General features: G+C 49.9%; 1 protein-coding gene across 4 annotated transcripts in view; it reads left to right on the top strand.

The window, feature by feature from the left end:
- Window positions 1-17,618, top strand: part of LOC143841984 (protein hinderin-like) — a 224,760-nt gene that overhangs the window by 170,328 nt on the left and 36,814 nt on the right. For all 4 annotated transcript variants that reach the window (XR_013232958.1, XM_077346539.1, XM_077346540.1 and 1 more), the window contains one exon: window positions 14,908-15,071. Coding sequence is in view for 3 of the 4 variants with exons in the window: in XM_077346539.1 (XP_077202654.1) it covers window positions 14,908-15,071 (164 nt within the window). In the remaining variant the exon portion in view is untranslated. The remainder of the gene's footprint in view (window positions 1-14,907; window positions 15,072-17,618) is intronic.

Raw genomic sequence — 17,618 nt, 5'->3', positions numbered from 1 at the left:
CTGGACTCTTTACTGCTGCTACAGACAGACAAACCCAGCCACCCATCTTGATCAGAGGTCAGATGTTAGAAGAAGGTTGGTTCTTAGATGCCGCTTTTCTCTACCCGAAGGAGTCTCAGAGTGGCTTACATTCGCCTTCCCTTTCCTCTCCCCACAACAGACACCCTGTGAGATGGGTGGTGCTGAGAGAGCCCTGAGTTTCCTGCTTGTTCAGAAGAGCTTTATCAGGGCTGTAACTAGCCTAAGGTCACCCAGCTGGCTGCACGTATGGGAGCACGGAATCGAACCTGGCTCAGCAGATTAGAAATCTGTACTAAATAAGCTGGTATTTCCTCCAGGCCGAGCTGGATTCTGGAGATTTCTGGCGGGGCCATGAAATTGGGGCCACTGTGGGTAGGCACTGTGAGTTTGTATATTGTGCAGGGGGTTGGACTAGATGACCCTGGAGGTCCCTTCCAACTCTATGATTCTGTGATTCATTTGGCTCAGGGCTTCATCTATCAAGCATGCCACTTCTAACACATACCGATTTGTCTGATGGGGTCACGATGGGTCGGACACGACTTCGCACCTAACAACAACAAAACTTGACTTTCGGATCTGGACCGCCCAAAGCTCAGCAAGGGAAGAGAGCCACCGGAGTTTCCTGGAGGGTGGCATTTGTGGCCAGAGCCGCGCTTTCGCTGCCGCCCACCGTCCCGAACGGCTCCACGGACCCGGTTTTTATAAGGCGGCTAAGCGCAGCATTTGCGGTCGTGATGGATTTCTTTATGAATGGCCTTTTCATATTCCTCATCTCATTACGCTCACTCCTCGCGACCCGGAGTCTAGCTAAAGTTATTGTTCGGGTTAACTCTCATTTAGCGGCCGTCCTCATTTGAGAAGCCGGCTGATCTTTAGATTTTATGGAGAGAGAGGGGACTGACTTGCGTGTCCGTTTGTGTGTCCGTGTGTGTGTGTGTGTGTGTGTTTGCACGGTATCTCCTGCTCCCGGAAGGGGCTTTCCGAGGCAATTTCATCCCTTTCAGGGAAGGGATTTCAGCCCAACTTGATTTGCTCAAAGGTCTTCTCCCTCTTTATCCCCCCGGGTGGCCACGTTCACCTCCCCCGAATCGGCCATCAGATGGCTTTTAAATCCACGGCTCCTCTTCCTCTCACACCTGCCTCTCTGCAATATGATCCCTGTCGTCTCGCTGGCAGCTCAGCCTTAATCTTGCTTAAAAAAAAAAAAAGGAGCTCTGTATTTTTCTTGCCTCCGTGTCAATGCAAGGGCCCCCCAGGCCTTTGTCCTGCAGGATCCGCTCCCGTCTCCAGAGAGATTGGTTTTGCAGCTTCTCTTCTCTGTCACACATCACCTTCTGCAAGTTAGCTGGAACTTTCTGAAACAGCCGCTCCTGCACCGCACATTTCACTCCTCTTGGCTCTGTTTGGCTTCTCCCAGGTAGCTCGGTCGTGTTTCTGTTGTGTATTTAAGCTCACAACGGCAGGAATGTCCACAAAACAGAGAAGCCTCCGGGTGACCAGAGCAGCTTGCTTTTATGACAGCCGCTGCCAGCATCAGCAGAGAAGGCTTTTCCAATCTCCCCTCTGATGGCACTCTGCTACTCTCTGCTGCCCCGGGGCCAAGGAGGAAGCAAGTGACCATCGGGTAGAGGGCTGCTAAAGTGCTCAGGAAGATCCGTGGCAATGGTGCCGTTCTTGCAGCCACAAGAAGTGCAGGGGCCTGGAATTGGATGTCCTGGACTGCTGCCGGGCCCCAGTGGCAAGGGTCTACAGAGATTAACTGCAGAAGCTGAGATGGGATGTCTGCCGCTCCTGACCAGTGCCGTATACAATGGGACTATGACATCTTGTGATTTTTATATGATGCCCCTGTTGATACAGCCCAAAATGGCATTCGCCTTCTTTACCGCTGCATCACACTGCCTGCTCATGTTTAGTTTACAATCCACAAGTACCCCAAGGTCTCGTTCACACCCAGTGCTACCTAGAAGCGTATCCCCCATCCAGTAGGCATGCTTTTCATTTTTCTGACCCAGATGCAGAACTTTACACTTATCTTTATTAAATTGCATCTTGTTCTCATTTGCCCATTTTTCCATTGTGTTCAGATCTCGTTGAACTCTGTCTCTATCTTCCGGAGCATTTGCCAGTCCTCCCAATTTGGTGTCATCTGCCAAGAGTGCGTCCCTTCCCACTCTATGATTCTTGTCAGAAAAACTAGCTGCCACAGTCAGTTGGGGGCTTCGTACCGCACGGAGCACTGAACGACCCCTAGGCAGAGGAGCGTTGCTGGCAGGGTCTCATGGGAATTGTAGTCCATGAACATCTGGAGGACCACAGGTTGGCTACCCCTGATCTAGGTCATTAATTATTGTTCAAGAGGCTGCAAGGAAACTTTTTGAAGCTCCTGCCCGCTCTCTCCCTTCAAGCAGAAGAGGAGGCCCTCCGAGCAATTGCAAACAAAGACCCGGTGATATATGGCTCCTCTTCATGTTAATTAGCAGAGCTGAATTTTTTAAGATTTGAGTAGGCTCAGTGATTTACGGCCTGGCCCTTCTGAAGGCAAGGGGTAAAAAGAAAAAGGAGGGGTTGGGGGAGAAAATTGGAGCAGAAATAAATCCTTTGAGAGAAGGGAGAAGATGAGAAAACTCCAGGACCTTTCTCAGCCAGTGAGAAAATGCTGCGGGGAAAGCAGGCTTGCCGGAGAGCCTTTGCAGAAACTCCAAGAAGCTCAGGGTGGGTGGTTTACATAGTATTTCCCTCCTCCATTTTATCACAACAACCCTGTAAGGTAGGTTAAGGTGAGAGAGAGAGAGAGAGAGAGAGAGAGCAAGCTACAGACAGACAAACTTAAGAAACCCCGAAACATCCTTCAGGCTTTGAGAAACCCCCAAACTGGAGCAATTGTGCAGAATATGGTTGGGAAGCAGAGTTGTGGACACGCCCACCTGGTGCCCCTCCCCTTCCCACCCCCTCCAGGCCCATCAATGGCCATTTTGGGAGAGGTGGGTGGGTTGACATGACCATATATCACCCAATAAATGTTTAACAATTTTTTTAAAAAATATATATAAACAATTAATGAACTCCACCCATTAAGGAAATCTTTCTGATGGAGGCAATTTCTATGACAAAGGGGGGATTAGAGACCCAAAATGGTTAGGGGAGTCCTTTCTTCTCAAGAGGTGGCCAAAGTATTTGAGTTTCATCTTCAGGATCTGGCCTTCTAAGGAGCAGTCAGGGCTGATCTCCTCTAGGACTGACCGGTTTGTTCGCCTTGCAGTCCAAGGGACTCGCAAGAGTCTTCTCCAGCACCAGAGTTCAAAAGCCTCAATACTTTGACGCTCGGCCTTCCTTATGGTTAAATACATAGACACAGCCTATATCACTGAAATCACAAACTATGCCCCCATACCATGCTGGACCTTACAGTGCTAAACCTAAACTGTGAGAAATTATTCCTGGAATAGAAAATAAGAAAAGAAAAGAAAATATTTAAATTTTCTTTCCCCCCCCCTTCTCTCTCTCTCCCCCCCAACCCTTTTCTTATTTTCTATTCCAGGAATAATTTCTCACAGTTTCCAACATTATGTTTTTGCATTATTTAATAGATAGAGGACTTACACTTGATAAATGGACATCTTCTATCATTTCCAATATTATTCACAGGGAATAAGTCAGGGAATAGGGAATAAGTCAGTCTTATAACTCCTCATCTTTTTGGCTATGTATTTTAACAGTTTTAATTAATTTATGCATATCACTTATTTATTTATTTTTCATATTTTACAGATTGATTCCCCCCCCCCTATCTCTCTGGCTGCATTCTCTACTGCCGGGGTAGTCAACCTGTGGTCCTCCAGATGTCCATGGACTACAATTCCCATGAGCCCCTGACAGCAAATGCTGGCAGGGGCTCATGGGAATTGTAGTCCATGGACATCTGGAGGACCACAGGTTGACTATCCCTGTCTACTGTACCACTTGTGTGTTCAGGATCAGACCTCTGATTTAGACCCATTTTGGAGGCGAAATGCATTAGGTTACTACTGTATTGTGCATACTTTGTGATTCCAGTGATCAGCCTATAGACACAATAAATGTTAATGTTACAATCCATTTGCTCTGGCGGTAGCCAAAGGGAATTAAAAAAAAAGTCTCCAATGGTCATTCAGAAGGCATATTGGGGGAAAGCTCCAGCTGGCCCCGCCCACCTCCTAAAATCACCCAGCGAACTACCAAGGGAACCACGTTGGGGATGTCCGCACTAACTCTTTTTGCTATTTTCAATAGCGTGTTTAAATTACGGGCAGAAAGGGACTGGTGCAATATTAGGGGGAGGGGGATTTTACAGAAAGAAGAAGAAGAGCTGGGGGGTTTTATACCCACTTTTCATGACCCAAAAGACTCCCAAGGCAGCTGACCTTTCCCTTCCTCAGCTCTCCACAGATAGCCTGTGAAGTAATAAATTCAACAACAACAACAATAATAATGTATGAGAAGAGCTCTGAGAGAACTGTGTCCGGCCCAAGGTCACCCAGCTGGCTGCACATGGAGGAGTGGGGAATCACACCTGGTTCTCCAGAGTAGAAACTCTTAACCACAATACCACACTTGCTCTCAAGACCAGTTCAGCCCTGCAATTGGCTGCCTGAGTAGGGGGTTTCCTCCTGCTTACTGGCTAATCAAACACTTGCCAGGCCGGCTTTATTCTGATCCTGGACTGGAGGAGGGGGCTGGAGTAGATGACCTTTATGGACCCTTCCGAGGGCCAGTTTGGTGTCGTGGTTAAGAGCGGCGGCAGCTAATCTGGCGAGCCGGCTTTGATTCCCCGCTCCTCCGTCACATGCCACCAGCTGGGTGACCTTGGGTTACTCACAGTCCTGCTAGATCTGTTCTCACAGAGCAGTTCTCTCAGAGCTCTTTCACCTTCATCTACCTCTTAGGGCATCTGCCGCAGGGAGAGGAAGGGAAGGCAATCGGAAGCCGCGTTGTGACTCCTTCCGGTAGTGAAAAGCAGGACGTAAATTCCAACTCATTCTGTGATTCGGTGGTCAGGTATCCTGGTATTGCAAGGCTTTATATGCAAACTAGTCTTGCGGCACCAAAGACTCTTGACATGCACAGTTGTATAGGGTTGCGTGCTCCAGCTCCGAGGCGAGGGGGGGCTCCGGCGCATAAGCCAGCACCCGCATGCAAGTACAGATCTCTGCGCCTGCATGCGGGTGCCGGCTGGTGCACCACTGCAGCCCCTGTGTGTAGGCACCCACTGGCATGCCACCGCCGTCCCTCCACACTGCGACACTGGCCGCCTCAGGCTTCAGTGCTCACCGAAACGTCCAAAGCGTGCAACCCTACAGTTGTATCTCGGGAACCACGAGTGTCTAGCAGGATATCTGGAAGCCGCCCCTTTCCCCACCAGCTACGTCTGTCTCCTGTCGCCTCCTCCGTGGCCTGAGCTCCGGGCTCTTCGAACTGTTGCCAAAGTTGGGATCTAGGTCAGCAACTTCGGTTTGGAAGAGGCGGCCCCCTCAAGCCGCATAGTTTGCTCTTGCTACTAAAAGCCCGGCAGGCTTTCCCGATAACGTGGGCCCGGCTTTGGAAGGATTGTTTTCCTACCTGCGCCTTGACATTTACACGGCTTTCTTTTGTGAAGGCTGTCAGGCCGGCTCGTTGGAGCGACAGCTGCCCTACTCCGCGCGGCGAGAAAGGCCACGCGTGCGAATTCCTGGCATATTGTCCCGCTCAAAGCCGCCAGGTCTGCCTTCGACAGGAATTTCTCCGGAACTTGGGGCTGGGGGTGGTTTCTGCTGCAGGGTCAGGGAGGAGGGGAGAGAAGAACTTCTAACCGTGTTGCCGGTCCAGAGGACAGCCCGTCAGGCTGCCAAGAGGGACGGGATCAGAACGTGGTTGACTTTTGCAGCAGAATAAGATGGGGAACGCGCGATCCCCCAGTCCAAAAACCCATTTAACTCGTCTGTGCTTAGTAGGAGGGAGGGTTGCAAGCTCCCAGGCAGGTCCTGCAGATCTCCTGGAATTAGAACTGATCTGCAGACATATGAACATCAGAAATGCCCTGCTGGATCAGACCAAGAGTCCATCTAGTCCAGAATCTTGTCTCAAACAGTGGCTAAAATTGTTCTTTTGGATTGCATAGAGGTTGAGGCCTTCTCCTGGCCCTGAGATTCAGCGGATCAGTGCCTCTGGGGAGGTTCCCCTCAGCCACCGTGGCTAGTAGCCTTTAATAGATCCTTCATTAATTTAGTGTGTCTGAGATGGGGGGTGGGGGTTGTCTATGTGGTATTTAGAACCACTATCAGCGTCCAAAATTCTAAAGTATTAATACAAAAAGAAAATGTCCAAAAGCATAGTTTTGGCACAGCACCAGATTCATCAGGGAATCCAAAAGAAATAGGTAAAACACAGTTCCTCTGTTCCTCTCTCTATACATGGCCTATCAGATGTTAAACAATAAGAGAGGGTCCTTTAGTGTAGGAAATTATGGATCTCCACAGAGTCTCCATTACCTTGGAGTTTTCTCCAGCTCTTCAGGTGAGCACACGTCCAGTGTCTGCCTCCCCCAGTTAAGATTTCTGATGGACTCAGAATCAAAGAACCCTTTTCAAGACTGCCCGGAGTTTTTATCAAACCTATTTTCCCACCCACTGTCTAGGTTAGGCTGGTCAGAGAAGCTTTTCCTGATGTCTCTAGAAATTTCCTTCTAATCTCTGTTCCCTTCTTGGGGAGCAGGGGAGAGATTGACTATCCCATTGTCTAGCCCTATTAAATTTAGGTGAAGGTGTGCTGAGGTAAGTCTGGAAAACAACTGAACACACTTCCCTCTGCTTATTATGATTTATTATTTATTGATGATGCGGAACACATCTTCCAGCGTGCCCCCTGAAACGGATGTGACTCCGGATATGACGTCTGTAGTCTCGCCCTAGGGAGCACACCAAAGAAGCATGCCCCCCAAAAAGCACGCCTAGCCTCAATCGGGGCCAGGACCTTTTCGGTCCTGGCCCCGACCTGGTGGAACGAACTCCTGGGTGAGCTTCGGGCCCTGCGGAACCTTCCAGCATTCTGCAGGGCCTGCAAAACGGAGCTCTCCTGCCAGGCCTACGGTTGGAGCTGGGGCAGTGGGGGAAGATCAGTGGGGTCCTGCTGATGTTAAATGCCACCTGTGATTCTCGTCTCTCCTTCCTCCTCCCTCTTGAAGCTGGATAGGGGAGGGGTTCGAGGTTCCGCCGTGTTGTTGCTGCTATGCTGTTATCGTGTTTGTGACTGTCCATTGTATTGGGATTTTAGCTGGACTTCTGTAACCCGCCACAAGCCTATCGGAAGTGACGGGTAATAAATTAGATGACGATGATGATGATGATGATGATGATGATAAAAAATAATAAAAAGAGGCAGGGGGACAACTGGCAACAGATGCCCCTGTCTGTCTGTCTGTCTGTCTGTCTGTCTGTCTGTCTGATAGACGGAAGGAGGGAGAGGGAGCAAGGAGCCCCGGAGCAAGTATGTATTCCACATACTGGTGAGAGTCAGACTGTCACTATTTTGTTTTGTTTTTTTAATTTTTATACCAGCAAGTTGGCTCAGGGGTGTGTGTGCATCATATAAAATACAGCAATGCAATTGAAAAAAACATTACATTTAAAAACGAGTTCACTTTTAAATTAAAAGGAACATGCAAATTAAAACCAGTAAGAAGACACTATCAACAATTGAACAATATGGGAGTATCTAGGTGTAGGTGTCCTGGAAATAGACTCCTTTCTGGGGTGGTTTTCACAGGGCAGGGGGCAGCTGACGGTCTGCCATGTTCTCTGCGCAGAGGTGGGGGGGGAGTTTTGAAAGTCAGAGGGGAGGTTTTGCTCAATTCAAACCTCCAAAGGAAAATTGCATTTCTTCACAGCCCTTTTAAAGCTGTTTATTCCTGTGGCTCTTAAAGCTTTTTATCGCTACCTCCTCTGGCAGTGAATTCCACATTTTAATCCTCCTCAGATCAATTTCCCAGGAGAAAATGGCTTTTCTGGATGGCAGACCCTATGACAGCGGCGGCCAAACTGTGGCTTTCCCCATGTGCATGGACGACAATTCCTTTGCTGCTGGCAGGGGCTCATGGGGATTGTAGTCCAGGGATTTCTGGAGAGCCACAGTTCGACCACCCCTGCTCTATGTCCAGGGACCATGCTGAGTTTTCTAGCCTTCCTCTGGCCAGAGCTGGCAATCATAGGCACTTGTTGTGTTTGCAAGTCCTGAAAGCAGCAGAAGGGACAGTTCTGTTCTCAAGCCTTTAATTTTCTTCTTTAGTATTGTATGCTGCTATATCAGCCCTGAACTGGGTGGGTATCCCGGTTCCAGACACACGGCAGACAGTCAGGGGCAATTTTTCAATGTGAGAATTTAGCAGAACGCAGTTGCAAGGATCAGCTACCAGTTAGACGTAGCTCACAGCTTCAAGTCCTAAGGATAATCCAGATACGGGCTCGGGTCCGATGCATGGAAATTAGCCCACAGTGCCGGATGCAAGGCCGTGGCTATCAGACAAGTTCCTTCCACACTGTCACTCCCTGTTTTCCTGCTAAGCACTACCCGTCCTCTCAACCCTGCACTCCTTCTCATCTTTGTTGCAGAGCCCGTGTTGTGCTGCCAGGCGAGCACTGTGGCTTCTGCCTTGCAGTTCCCTCGTTACCTTCCTCCACCTATGCTGCTCCCAAGCCTCTGGTGACAACAGAGGGGGACTGGCTGGCAGAGGGCTCTCTGTTGCCCACTCCCCGGTTTGGAGTTATGTCTGGCTCCTCCTGCAGTGTTGGTCGCTGGCTGTGGTTTTGGGTCAGGTTGGCCGGCTGCCTCAGAAGAGTCCTCCGTATCCGATACTTTGGGCTGATCCTGCGTTGAGCAGGGGGTTGGACTAGATGGCCTCTATGGCCCCTTCCAATTCTAGGATTCTATGATTCTATGTATCGCTACCCTACCAGCTGGCAGGGGCTCATGGGAATTGCAGTCCACGGACATCTGGAGAGCCACAGTCTGGCCACCCCTGGCCTAAAACTACGAGGACACGGCCACACAGCCCACACAACCACCAACATGCTTTCTGCACAGAGATCCCCAGGACTGGCTCGGTGTGTAAGCATGGGAGCGGGTGGGGGGCGCGAGCATGGTAATCCATAAGTGGAGGTTGTGTTTACATGTGACTGTTTCAAAAATGAACTTGGTCGATGCTGTCTGGGAGGCTTCCTGGGGTTCTTGGTGGAGGAGTTTCAGCCATGTTGGGAAGTCTCACCACTTACGGTTAGGGTTAGTGCTGAGGCCAGCCCAAGGTCACCCAGCTGGCTGCCTGTGGGGGAGCGCAGAATCGAACCTGGCATGCCAGATTAGAAGTCCGCACTCCTAACCACTACACCAAACTGGCTCTCAGCGAGCAGCATGTGCCATCGAGGCCATGGAGTTCCTTTCATTTACTCAATCCGGTGCCACAAGGCCGTTCTTATTGTTGGAGCGGCCCGTCGGCAGGAAGGGCCAGCCCCCTTCAACAAGTGACTGAACAGGTTTGTTCCGCAACGTTGGCGCATCGTATGACGAAATCTGTCCTACGGGTCAATTCCTCCCCCGCCACTGAGCACCCTTAAACATTCTGTAGGGGACCCCTCCAAGCCTCAAGCTCCCTTTTGCAGCCCCTGCGAAATTGTGAGGGTTCGTATAGGGCCCTGTTCCCTTTAGGGAGCTTGTTCCACCAGGTGGGGGCCAGGACCGAGAAGGCTCTCGGCCCTGCCCATTTCCTACAATACTTGGTGGGCGCCAGGAAAGGTGTCGGTGGGCGCCGGCCACAGAAATAGCAGCATAGCCGATTAAGACCGGGAGGGGAGCACCTCTGTGGCTCGATTCACAAGCCTGGCGGTGTCTGCTGGGATGCGGGGAAGACAGAAAAGGCCATCTGCCAGAGGTCAGCAGTGCAAGGCTTGAGCGGCCTGTTGGCTTCCCCGTTCTCTGGATACCTCCGATTGGCCTGCAAAACATGGACCTCACTCGGAGGAGCCTGCAGATTCAGAATCCGCAGCTGGGAAGGCTCTGTGCCGATTGCTACTTTTGCGTCATGGAGGAACGAAAGAGTCTCTCTCTCCCTCTCTCCGCTTGGTTGACTTAGTACATCGCCAGTCCCGTAAAACGCCTCGCTTGGATCCCAGCCACCCTCATGCCTAGCTAGATTAATCGGCACACACGGCATGGACAAGCCAGGCCCCCGTTGTCCTGTGTTCACGTAGATTTCGAAAGGATTTGCTCTTCTTCCGAGCTGACCTGGGTTTTACTGTTTCTGTCGGGGCAACGTGTCCTCCCCTCTCGAGCCCAGGCGCCTAATGAAGCTCCGTTCCTGCCCTAACTTGAGCAGTATATAAAGATTAGTAAATAAGGCCCCATTAAAAATACTTATAATGCAAGCATCATGGGTCCCCGTAGCCCGCCTAATGTCCATTAATGCTTATTCCGAGGATCAGAGCTCATTTTGCTGAGCCATTTAGTCAAACCGGGCGATTATTTAGAAAGTTAATTCATGCATACTAAAATCGCGCTTAAGTAATGCAGAGGGTAGGAGGTAAAACTCTATGGAGATGATAGTCCTTTTTGTTATTTAATGATCAGCCATAATTAACTTGCAAATTTGAAATAATTAGAACAAATTAAAGGTATTTAACTTTGCCTCCCTAAAGAAAAATTCAAATTGCACCAAATGCGGCTTTAAATTATTCAAGTCTCAGAGGTCTGTTGCTGGGTTTTTCTTTCTCTCTCTTCCTCCCCCCCCCTCCTTTTCCTTCCCCCCCCTCCCGCGGCCATGCCTTTTCCTATGATGAGAATACCAATCTGCCTTTTGTCAGAAGACATCCGATCAAGTCATTGTTCTTTGCGTCTAATAAATGACAGCTATTCTTTTCGGCAAAAGTATTTTAGTCTCTGAAGACTGCATCAGCATTTCCGTGGCATTTTAATTCAATAAAACAAAAGGTTAACGCTTCTCTCCCCCCCCACCCTCCCTTCTCATTCCCCCCCCCTTCCCCAACTACTTCTTAAGGAATGCAAATCCTCTTCAGCGTGGAATGGGATCCTGAATGTCATTTTTTTAAGATTTGCTCTTCCAGCTAAAGCAAACTAATGGGTGATCTGTGTTTTCTGGGAGGAGTTTAGATAAACCAGGGAGGGCTCTGGCCCTTGAGTCCCCCCCCCCCCCGGGCTTTCCCTCAAATGACAGTCATGCGTTTTTATCTTTGTGATATGCTCAGCGGTGCCGTGTCATTTAGCAGTCGGAGGTGCTGTGGAGTCTCAACCGACTTATTTTATTTATTTGGTTACTTAAAACATTTTACTTGCCACCTTTCCTTCCTGGTGGAGTTAAGGTGGCTTGCAAACATAGAATAAAATGCATTAAAAAAAACAAAGACAGAATTTGGTTCTAAGTCATCTTCCGCTGCCTCTTGAAACTCATGCGTAAAAGGAGCCAGGCGAACCGTCCTGGGGAGCTTGTTTCATAATTGCGGGGCTGCCACTGAAAAGGCCCTTCCTCGTGGACCTGTCGGATGAGTTTCTTTGATAGATGAGACAGTCATCTTTCATGATGTTGACCACAGGGAGATCTGTGGAAGGGTGGCCATGTTGCCAGCGTAGGAAAAATAGGTGCTGCCTTCAGTCCATCCGAGCCGACAGCTGTCTAGTGGCACTTTCACACATACCATGAATAACTCACTTTTAAACTTTCCCACATACCCTGAATAATGCACTTTCACGCATATGCTGAGTGATGCACTTTAAATCCCACTGTACTTTACAACTAGATTGGACTGTGTGAAACGGCAAAACCTTCTTGCCCGTTTATATTTTTAGATTTTTATACCACCCTTCTGTATGGCTCTGGCTGGTTTACATATGATGCCATAGAATATATCATAACCCATCTAACAAACATAACATATCAACTAGAATACTATTTCAACAGGAATGGTAACTTTGACTGAAGCCTTAAGTAGGTCAGATTATTTCAGTCATAGAAGGGGGTGTCTTGAGGAGGGACGGGGACCAGCGGATGCCAGCTTGGCGTAGTGGTTAGGAGTGCGGACTTCTAATCTGGCGAGCCGGGTTCGATTCTGCACTCCTCCACATGCAGCCAGCTGGGGGACCTTGGGCTAGTCACGGCACTGATAAAACTGCTCTGATTGAGCAGGAATATCAGGGCTCTCTCAGCCTCACCCACCTCACAGGGTGTCTGTTGTGGGGAGAGGAAAGGGAAGGCGACTGTAAGCCACTTTGAGCCTCCTTCGGGTAGGGAAAAGCGGCATATAAGAACCAACTCTTCTTCTTCTTCTTCTTCTTCAGTAATCTCAGGGCTCTCTCAGCCTCCCCTCCCTCACAGGGTGTCTGTTGTGGGGAGAGGAAAGGGAAGGTGACTGGAAGCCGCTTTGAGACTCCTTCGGGGAGAGAAAAGCGGCATAGAAGAACCAACTCTCCTCCTCCTCTTCTTCTTCTTCTTCTTCTTCTTCTTCTTCTTCCTCTTCCTCTTCTTCTTCTTCTTCTTCTTCCTCTTCCTCTTCCTCTTCCTCTTCCTCTTCTTCTTCTTCTTCTTCTTCTTCTTCTTCTTCTTCTTCTTCTTCTTCTTGCTGGGTCTAGGTCGGCCAGCCTCAAGCAAATGCCTGTTTGTGCCCTTGAAATCCTTCCCCGATATGAATCCATTCCCCTGGACCTCCTTCACATCCTTTCGGGCTTTCGTTCACTCAAGAACCGAAGGGTCAGGCCCCAAGGCCTTGATAGTAGAGCTGACTATGCGGTACGTTTCCTTATTCTGTTTCCAACCCTGTCCTTTAAAATTAGCAATTTAGGGGTTTTTTGTCCCTTCTCCCCCTCTCTCTCTGGCTCTCAACCCTGAAAAGCCGCCGTTCCATCCTCGGGGTAACCTTGCCTCCTCGAGAGGAGCCATGGGAGTGTTCCAGCCACGTTTGCTTCCTCCCCCTAATTTTCCGAGTCAAAGGTCACCCTCTTTGGATAACAGGGCCATCAATTCTCATTAAAGCTTCAGTCCGGGGCCCCTGGAAAGTGGTCAGAGTAACGACCGGCTTCTTAAATATCTTTTAAACGAGGCTAATTGTGCTGAAACTCCCCGGTGAAAGAAAGTACCGCCAATATTTTCATGGAGGTAGAAATGTCCTCTTTCCCCCAGGAAACGGGAGCTGGATAAATCCCCCCTGGGGTCAGGGTTGTGATACCGATTAAGCCTTATCACTTGAAGTAATCGCTAAGGCATCGATCATCCATACCGTCAAAATGGCTGTAGGCCATCGTGTCCTTTACTCTCCCGTGATCCTATGGACTTCCCACCCCGCGGTTCGTATTTGTAACCGCTTAGTTGGGATCGATTCCCCAAAACTGTGTTGGCCTAAACTAGCCCGACCTCATCAGACCTCAGTAGCCACGCTGGGTCGGTCCCAGTCAGGTCGGATGGGAATTCGCGGAGGAAGTCCAGCGTTCTTGTGCAGAGGCAGGCAATGGCAGACTACCTTTGAACATCTCTTGCCCCGACAACCCTGCAGGGTTTCCACTCCGCGAGTTTGAATAGGTTGGAGATCCCTGGCCTGTGTGAGGCATGCCTGGTCTTGACCAGGGCCTGGGCTTTTTCGGTCCTGGCCCCTACCTGGTGGAATGAGCTCCCTGAAGAGTTAAGGGCCCTGTCAGAGCTATCACAATTCCACAGGACCTGCAAGACGAAGCTCTTCCACCAGGCGTTTGGTCAAGGCCAGGGCAAGGGAGATCTTTTGGGTCCCTCCTCCACTCATCCAACCACTGCAACCCATCTAAACCAGTGGTCCCCAACCTGCGGTCCGCGGCCTAGTGCCGGGCCACAAAGGCCAGGGCGCCGGGCCGCGGTTCCCTCTCCCCACGCCCCCCCCCCCCGCAGTAAAAAACTTCCCAGGCCGCAAGCCTGCGGCCCGGGAAGCTTCTTACTGCGGGAGGGGGGAGAGGGAATAAGGGCCGTGCCGCGCATCGCGCATGTGCGGCCCGGCCACGCATGTGCACAAGCGTGCTGCGCGGCCGAAATTGTGCATGCGCAAAAGTGCCGCACATGCGCAAAAGTGCCGCGCATGCGCAATTTCGGCTGCGCAGCAAGCATGTGCAATCTGGCCGCGCGTGCGTGCGCGCTGCGCGGGTGCGGCCACACCTGCGAGCTGCGCGGGCGTGGCCGTCGCCCTGCCGGTCCCCAGCCAAAAAAAGGTTGGGGACCACTGATCTAAACATCTACCCTGAGGCTTGGGGTCAGGCCGGGAATTTTATGGGGGTTAGACTAAGGCGAAACAGGGATGTATTACTATTTTACTGTGTTGCATGGTTTTTAGCCCGTGTTAAACTGCCGTGAGCCGGCTAGCCAGAGAGCAGCAGTTAATAAATTGAAGAAGGGAAGGAATCAATCAATCGGTTGGCCCTGCTTTGGCCACACTTTCCACCAAAACGCAAATCTAGCTGTTCTACGGTGGACCAACAGGGCCACTCTCCAGAGCGATCGCCGTCTGTGGATCAAGCGTTGTCCCCTGATTAAAAGTTAGCCTTTCATCTGTCAAGGAGGAAGAGCCCTCAGTTATCCCAGCTACCTGCTTTTGTGGTTTGGAATGGCTCTCGTTCTCCACCTCCTAGGCATGTACGAAGGGGAGAAACGCTCCCCTCCCAAGAGGGCCAGTGGGTTTTCTGCATCTCCTTGCCAGGTCCTGGTTTCATCGCCCAGGAAAAAGAGCCCTTTCAACGCTGCCGTAAAGGGGTTTTCAGTTGCATTCGTCTCTTGCGTGTCCGAAGCCATGGGGATATACCGAAAGGGGGGGAGGGATGCGGAAAATGCAACACCTGAATCCCTGTTGCCTCTTCCAGCCCCCCCAGGTCCGACTGCGAAGGTTGCCTCTCTAGAACCCCAGCCGCACGGAGAAGGACCGGGGCACCAGCAAGCAGCTCTGGGAAGAAGACGGTCGGCTTCGGCACGGATGGGGAAGCCCCTTGGGGGCAGGCCGAGAAGGACGGGGGCAGACCGAGAAGAGGTAAGAAGGCGAGCCGCATCCCGTCTCTCCATTTTGTCTGCCAGCCCTCTGGCTCTCCTGGTTGCTCGCTGGGGCTGGTGGCATCACGTTCCCCCAAGAACCCCAATTCCCAGTGCACAGTTTGGTATAGAGACTGAGACACCTGTCCCAAGGCTACAAACAATATTAACAAAATTAATACAGGATAAAGAAAAAGTAAAAAGTCTCTTCTTATTACGTTGGTTTATTGTAGCATCCAACCAGAGCAGGTTCCAGATATCTCCCCTTTTCAAAGGGGATTTTCCTCAGTGGTTGTTCCTCTCACTTGTGAGAAAATTGGTACTTCAGTCCAACTAGCATCCCTACAGTACAGAGCCAAAAGCCTGGATATATTCTTCACATTTTGAGATTGAATAGAGGCATTGAAGTGGGTCATTTATAAGGTAGTTACCTTTACGGACCTTTGATACTAATAGACCCAAATTATATGACTTAAAATATAAAATGTAAGGTATATAAAATATAAGAATTAGGCAGTGGGTTGAAGACTTTGTTTGTATCTCTGAAAAAAAAAACAATTTAGAAATAAGTTTATTGAGGAAGTAAAATACGAAAATGAGGTTTTATACCTAGGAACTCGTTCTGAATAAAACTTGGAAATTTCTTTCTGTTTATTCATCGTCAGCTGACAGGTCGTCTCTGCTTAGACTGAGACACCAGCAAATTCTGTGAGCCGCAGGGTGCCAGGAGCTCCTGGGAGCCCTTTCTTCTGTTCTTGCAAAGAGTAATGCTTTGGGACTGCCGTTTGAATTGGGAGTGCATTTAGGCAGCACGGGCGATGTAGCGTTTATAGCAGAGGTTGCCAACCGTGGCCCTTCAGATATCCATGGACTACAATTCCCATGATCCCCTGCCTGCACCTGCTGATAGGGGCTCATGGGAACGGTAGTCCGTGGACATCTAGAGGGTCAGTTGGGCCACTCCTGGACTGCACAGTCTTGATGGTGCCTGCTGACCTCTTTCTTGGTGTTTTGAAAAAGTGGGTGTGGCCATAGTCCAGCAAGGCTTCTGATTGGCCTCGGGAGATTTGATGGGCTGCTCAGACCTTTTAAACTGTTGCTTTGGCAGTAGCTGCCACCTGTTGTGAGTGTCCTACATAATGCAGGGGGTTGGACTAGATGACCCATAGGGTCCCTTCCAACTCTATGATTCTAGGATTCTGTTGAACATGGATCTTCATTGTGTGACTGAAGGTAAGCCATGGCAGCCATTTTGCAGATAGCTCCTCCTCCCGAGTTAGCCAGTTTGAGTCTTTGTGCTCCCTCATCCTGCATCAGAATTCCACAAGTACCTGCCAGCTCCAAAAAGGTCGGAGATCCCTGGGTTAGAGAGCTTTCTGAGTCCAGGATGGGGTAAACCCCGGTTCAGACATGCCCTTGCCCTGAAACTAACTGGGCGGCCTTTGGGCACTCATTCTCTCTCATCTTAACTGCTTCTTAGATTTGGGGTGAGGATGACGTAGAAGAGGGGAGAGACAAGCATACTGCCTTGATCTCCTTGCAGAAAGGGCTGGATAACATGCATAGAATAATTAGAAAGAGTTTGCCAAAAGGTTGAGCTGACCCAATGCAGCCCCAAGACAACCTACTGGAGCAAAGAAACCAGCTCCACAGGTCCTTTTTGATGGCAGCCCCATGATTATGGAACAGCCTTTTGCAAGGAGGAGCACCTTGCCCTCTCTCTCTTGGCTTTCAGGAGGCAACTGGAGACAGTGTCATTAAGTGTCTTTGATGGATTGAGTGTGTATTTATAGGCCATCCTAATTGGACTTTTTAACTTGAGGTCTTTTAAAAAATAATCATTGTTTAATTTAAATTCGAAGCAGCCTTGAGTTCCACCAGGTAGAAAGGTAGTTAATAAATATTTTGGAGGAATAATAAATGATATTTCAGGTTGGAGAACTGGCAAAGGGCAAAACAACAACACTTAAACCCTACCCTCCCTTCCCACACCGCTACAATGATCCTGATCCAGGTTTCATGCCGACACCCAAAGCATCACTGGGATGCTAACTGGGAGACTTGTAATCTTGCTGAGGAGGCTTACAGCCTGTGGGTTGCCATGTCAACAAATAGCAGGGACGCCTGAAGGCTGAAAGCAGCAGGATTTGACCCTAGTTCATAAGGTAAGACAGGCAAGACCTTGGAAAATCAATGGATTTTCTAATGAACACCACCCAGGTACAGGGGAAATACTTCCTAATGGACTTGCTAATGAACTCCACTGAGGCACAGGAAAAGCACTTCCTAGTTCTAGTCCATCCCCTGGAAAACACAGGCACACACATCTGCGTTCACACTTTAGCCCAAAGAGATTCCCATCTTGCCATGGCCCACCTTTGAAGGTGCCAGCCACAGTTACTGGCAAAATGTCAGGGACTGAAATGACCGGACCACAGCCACACAGCCCAGAAAACCCAACAGCCGGCATACTTTTCTTCTTCCACAACCTGGCCTGCATTCTCTGAAAACGTTTGCCAGATTCCATCGCACATCCACGAATAATCTT

This window comes from Paroedura picta, chromosome 7 (genome assembly GCF_049243985.1).
Source record: "Paroedura picta isolate Pp20150507F chromosome 7, Ppicta_v3.0, whole genome shotgun sequence".
In the NCBI taxonomy this organism is placed as follows: domain Eukaryota; kingdom Metazoa; phylum Chordata; class Lepidosauria; order Squamata; family Gekkonidae; genus Paroedura; species Paroedura picta.
Note: the sequence above shows the minus strand (reverse complement) of the source record. Positions and strands in the feature narration are given on the sequence as shown.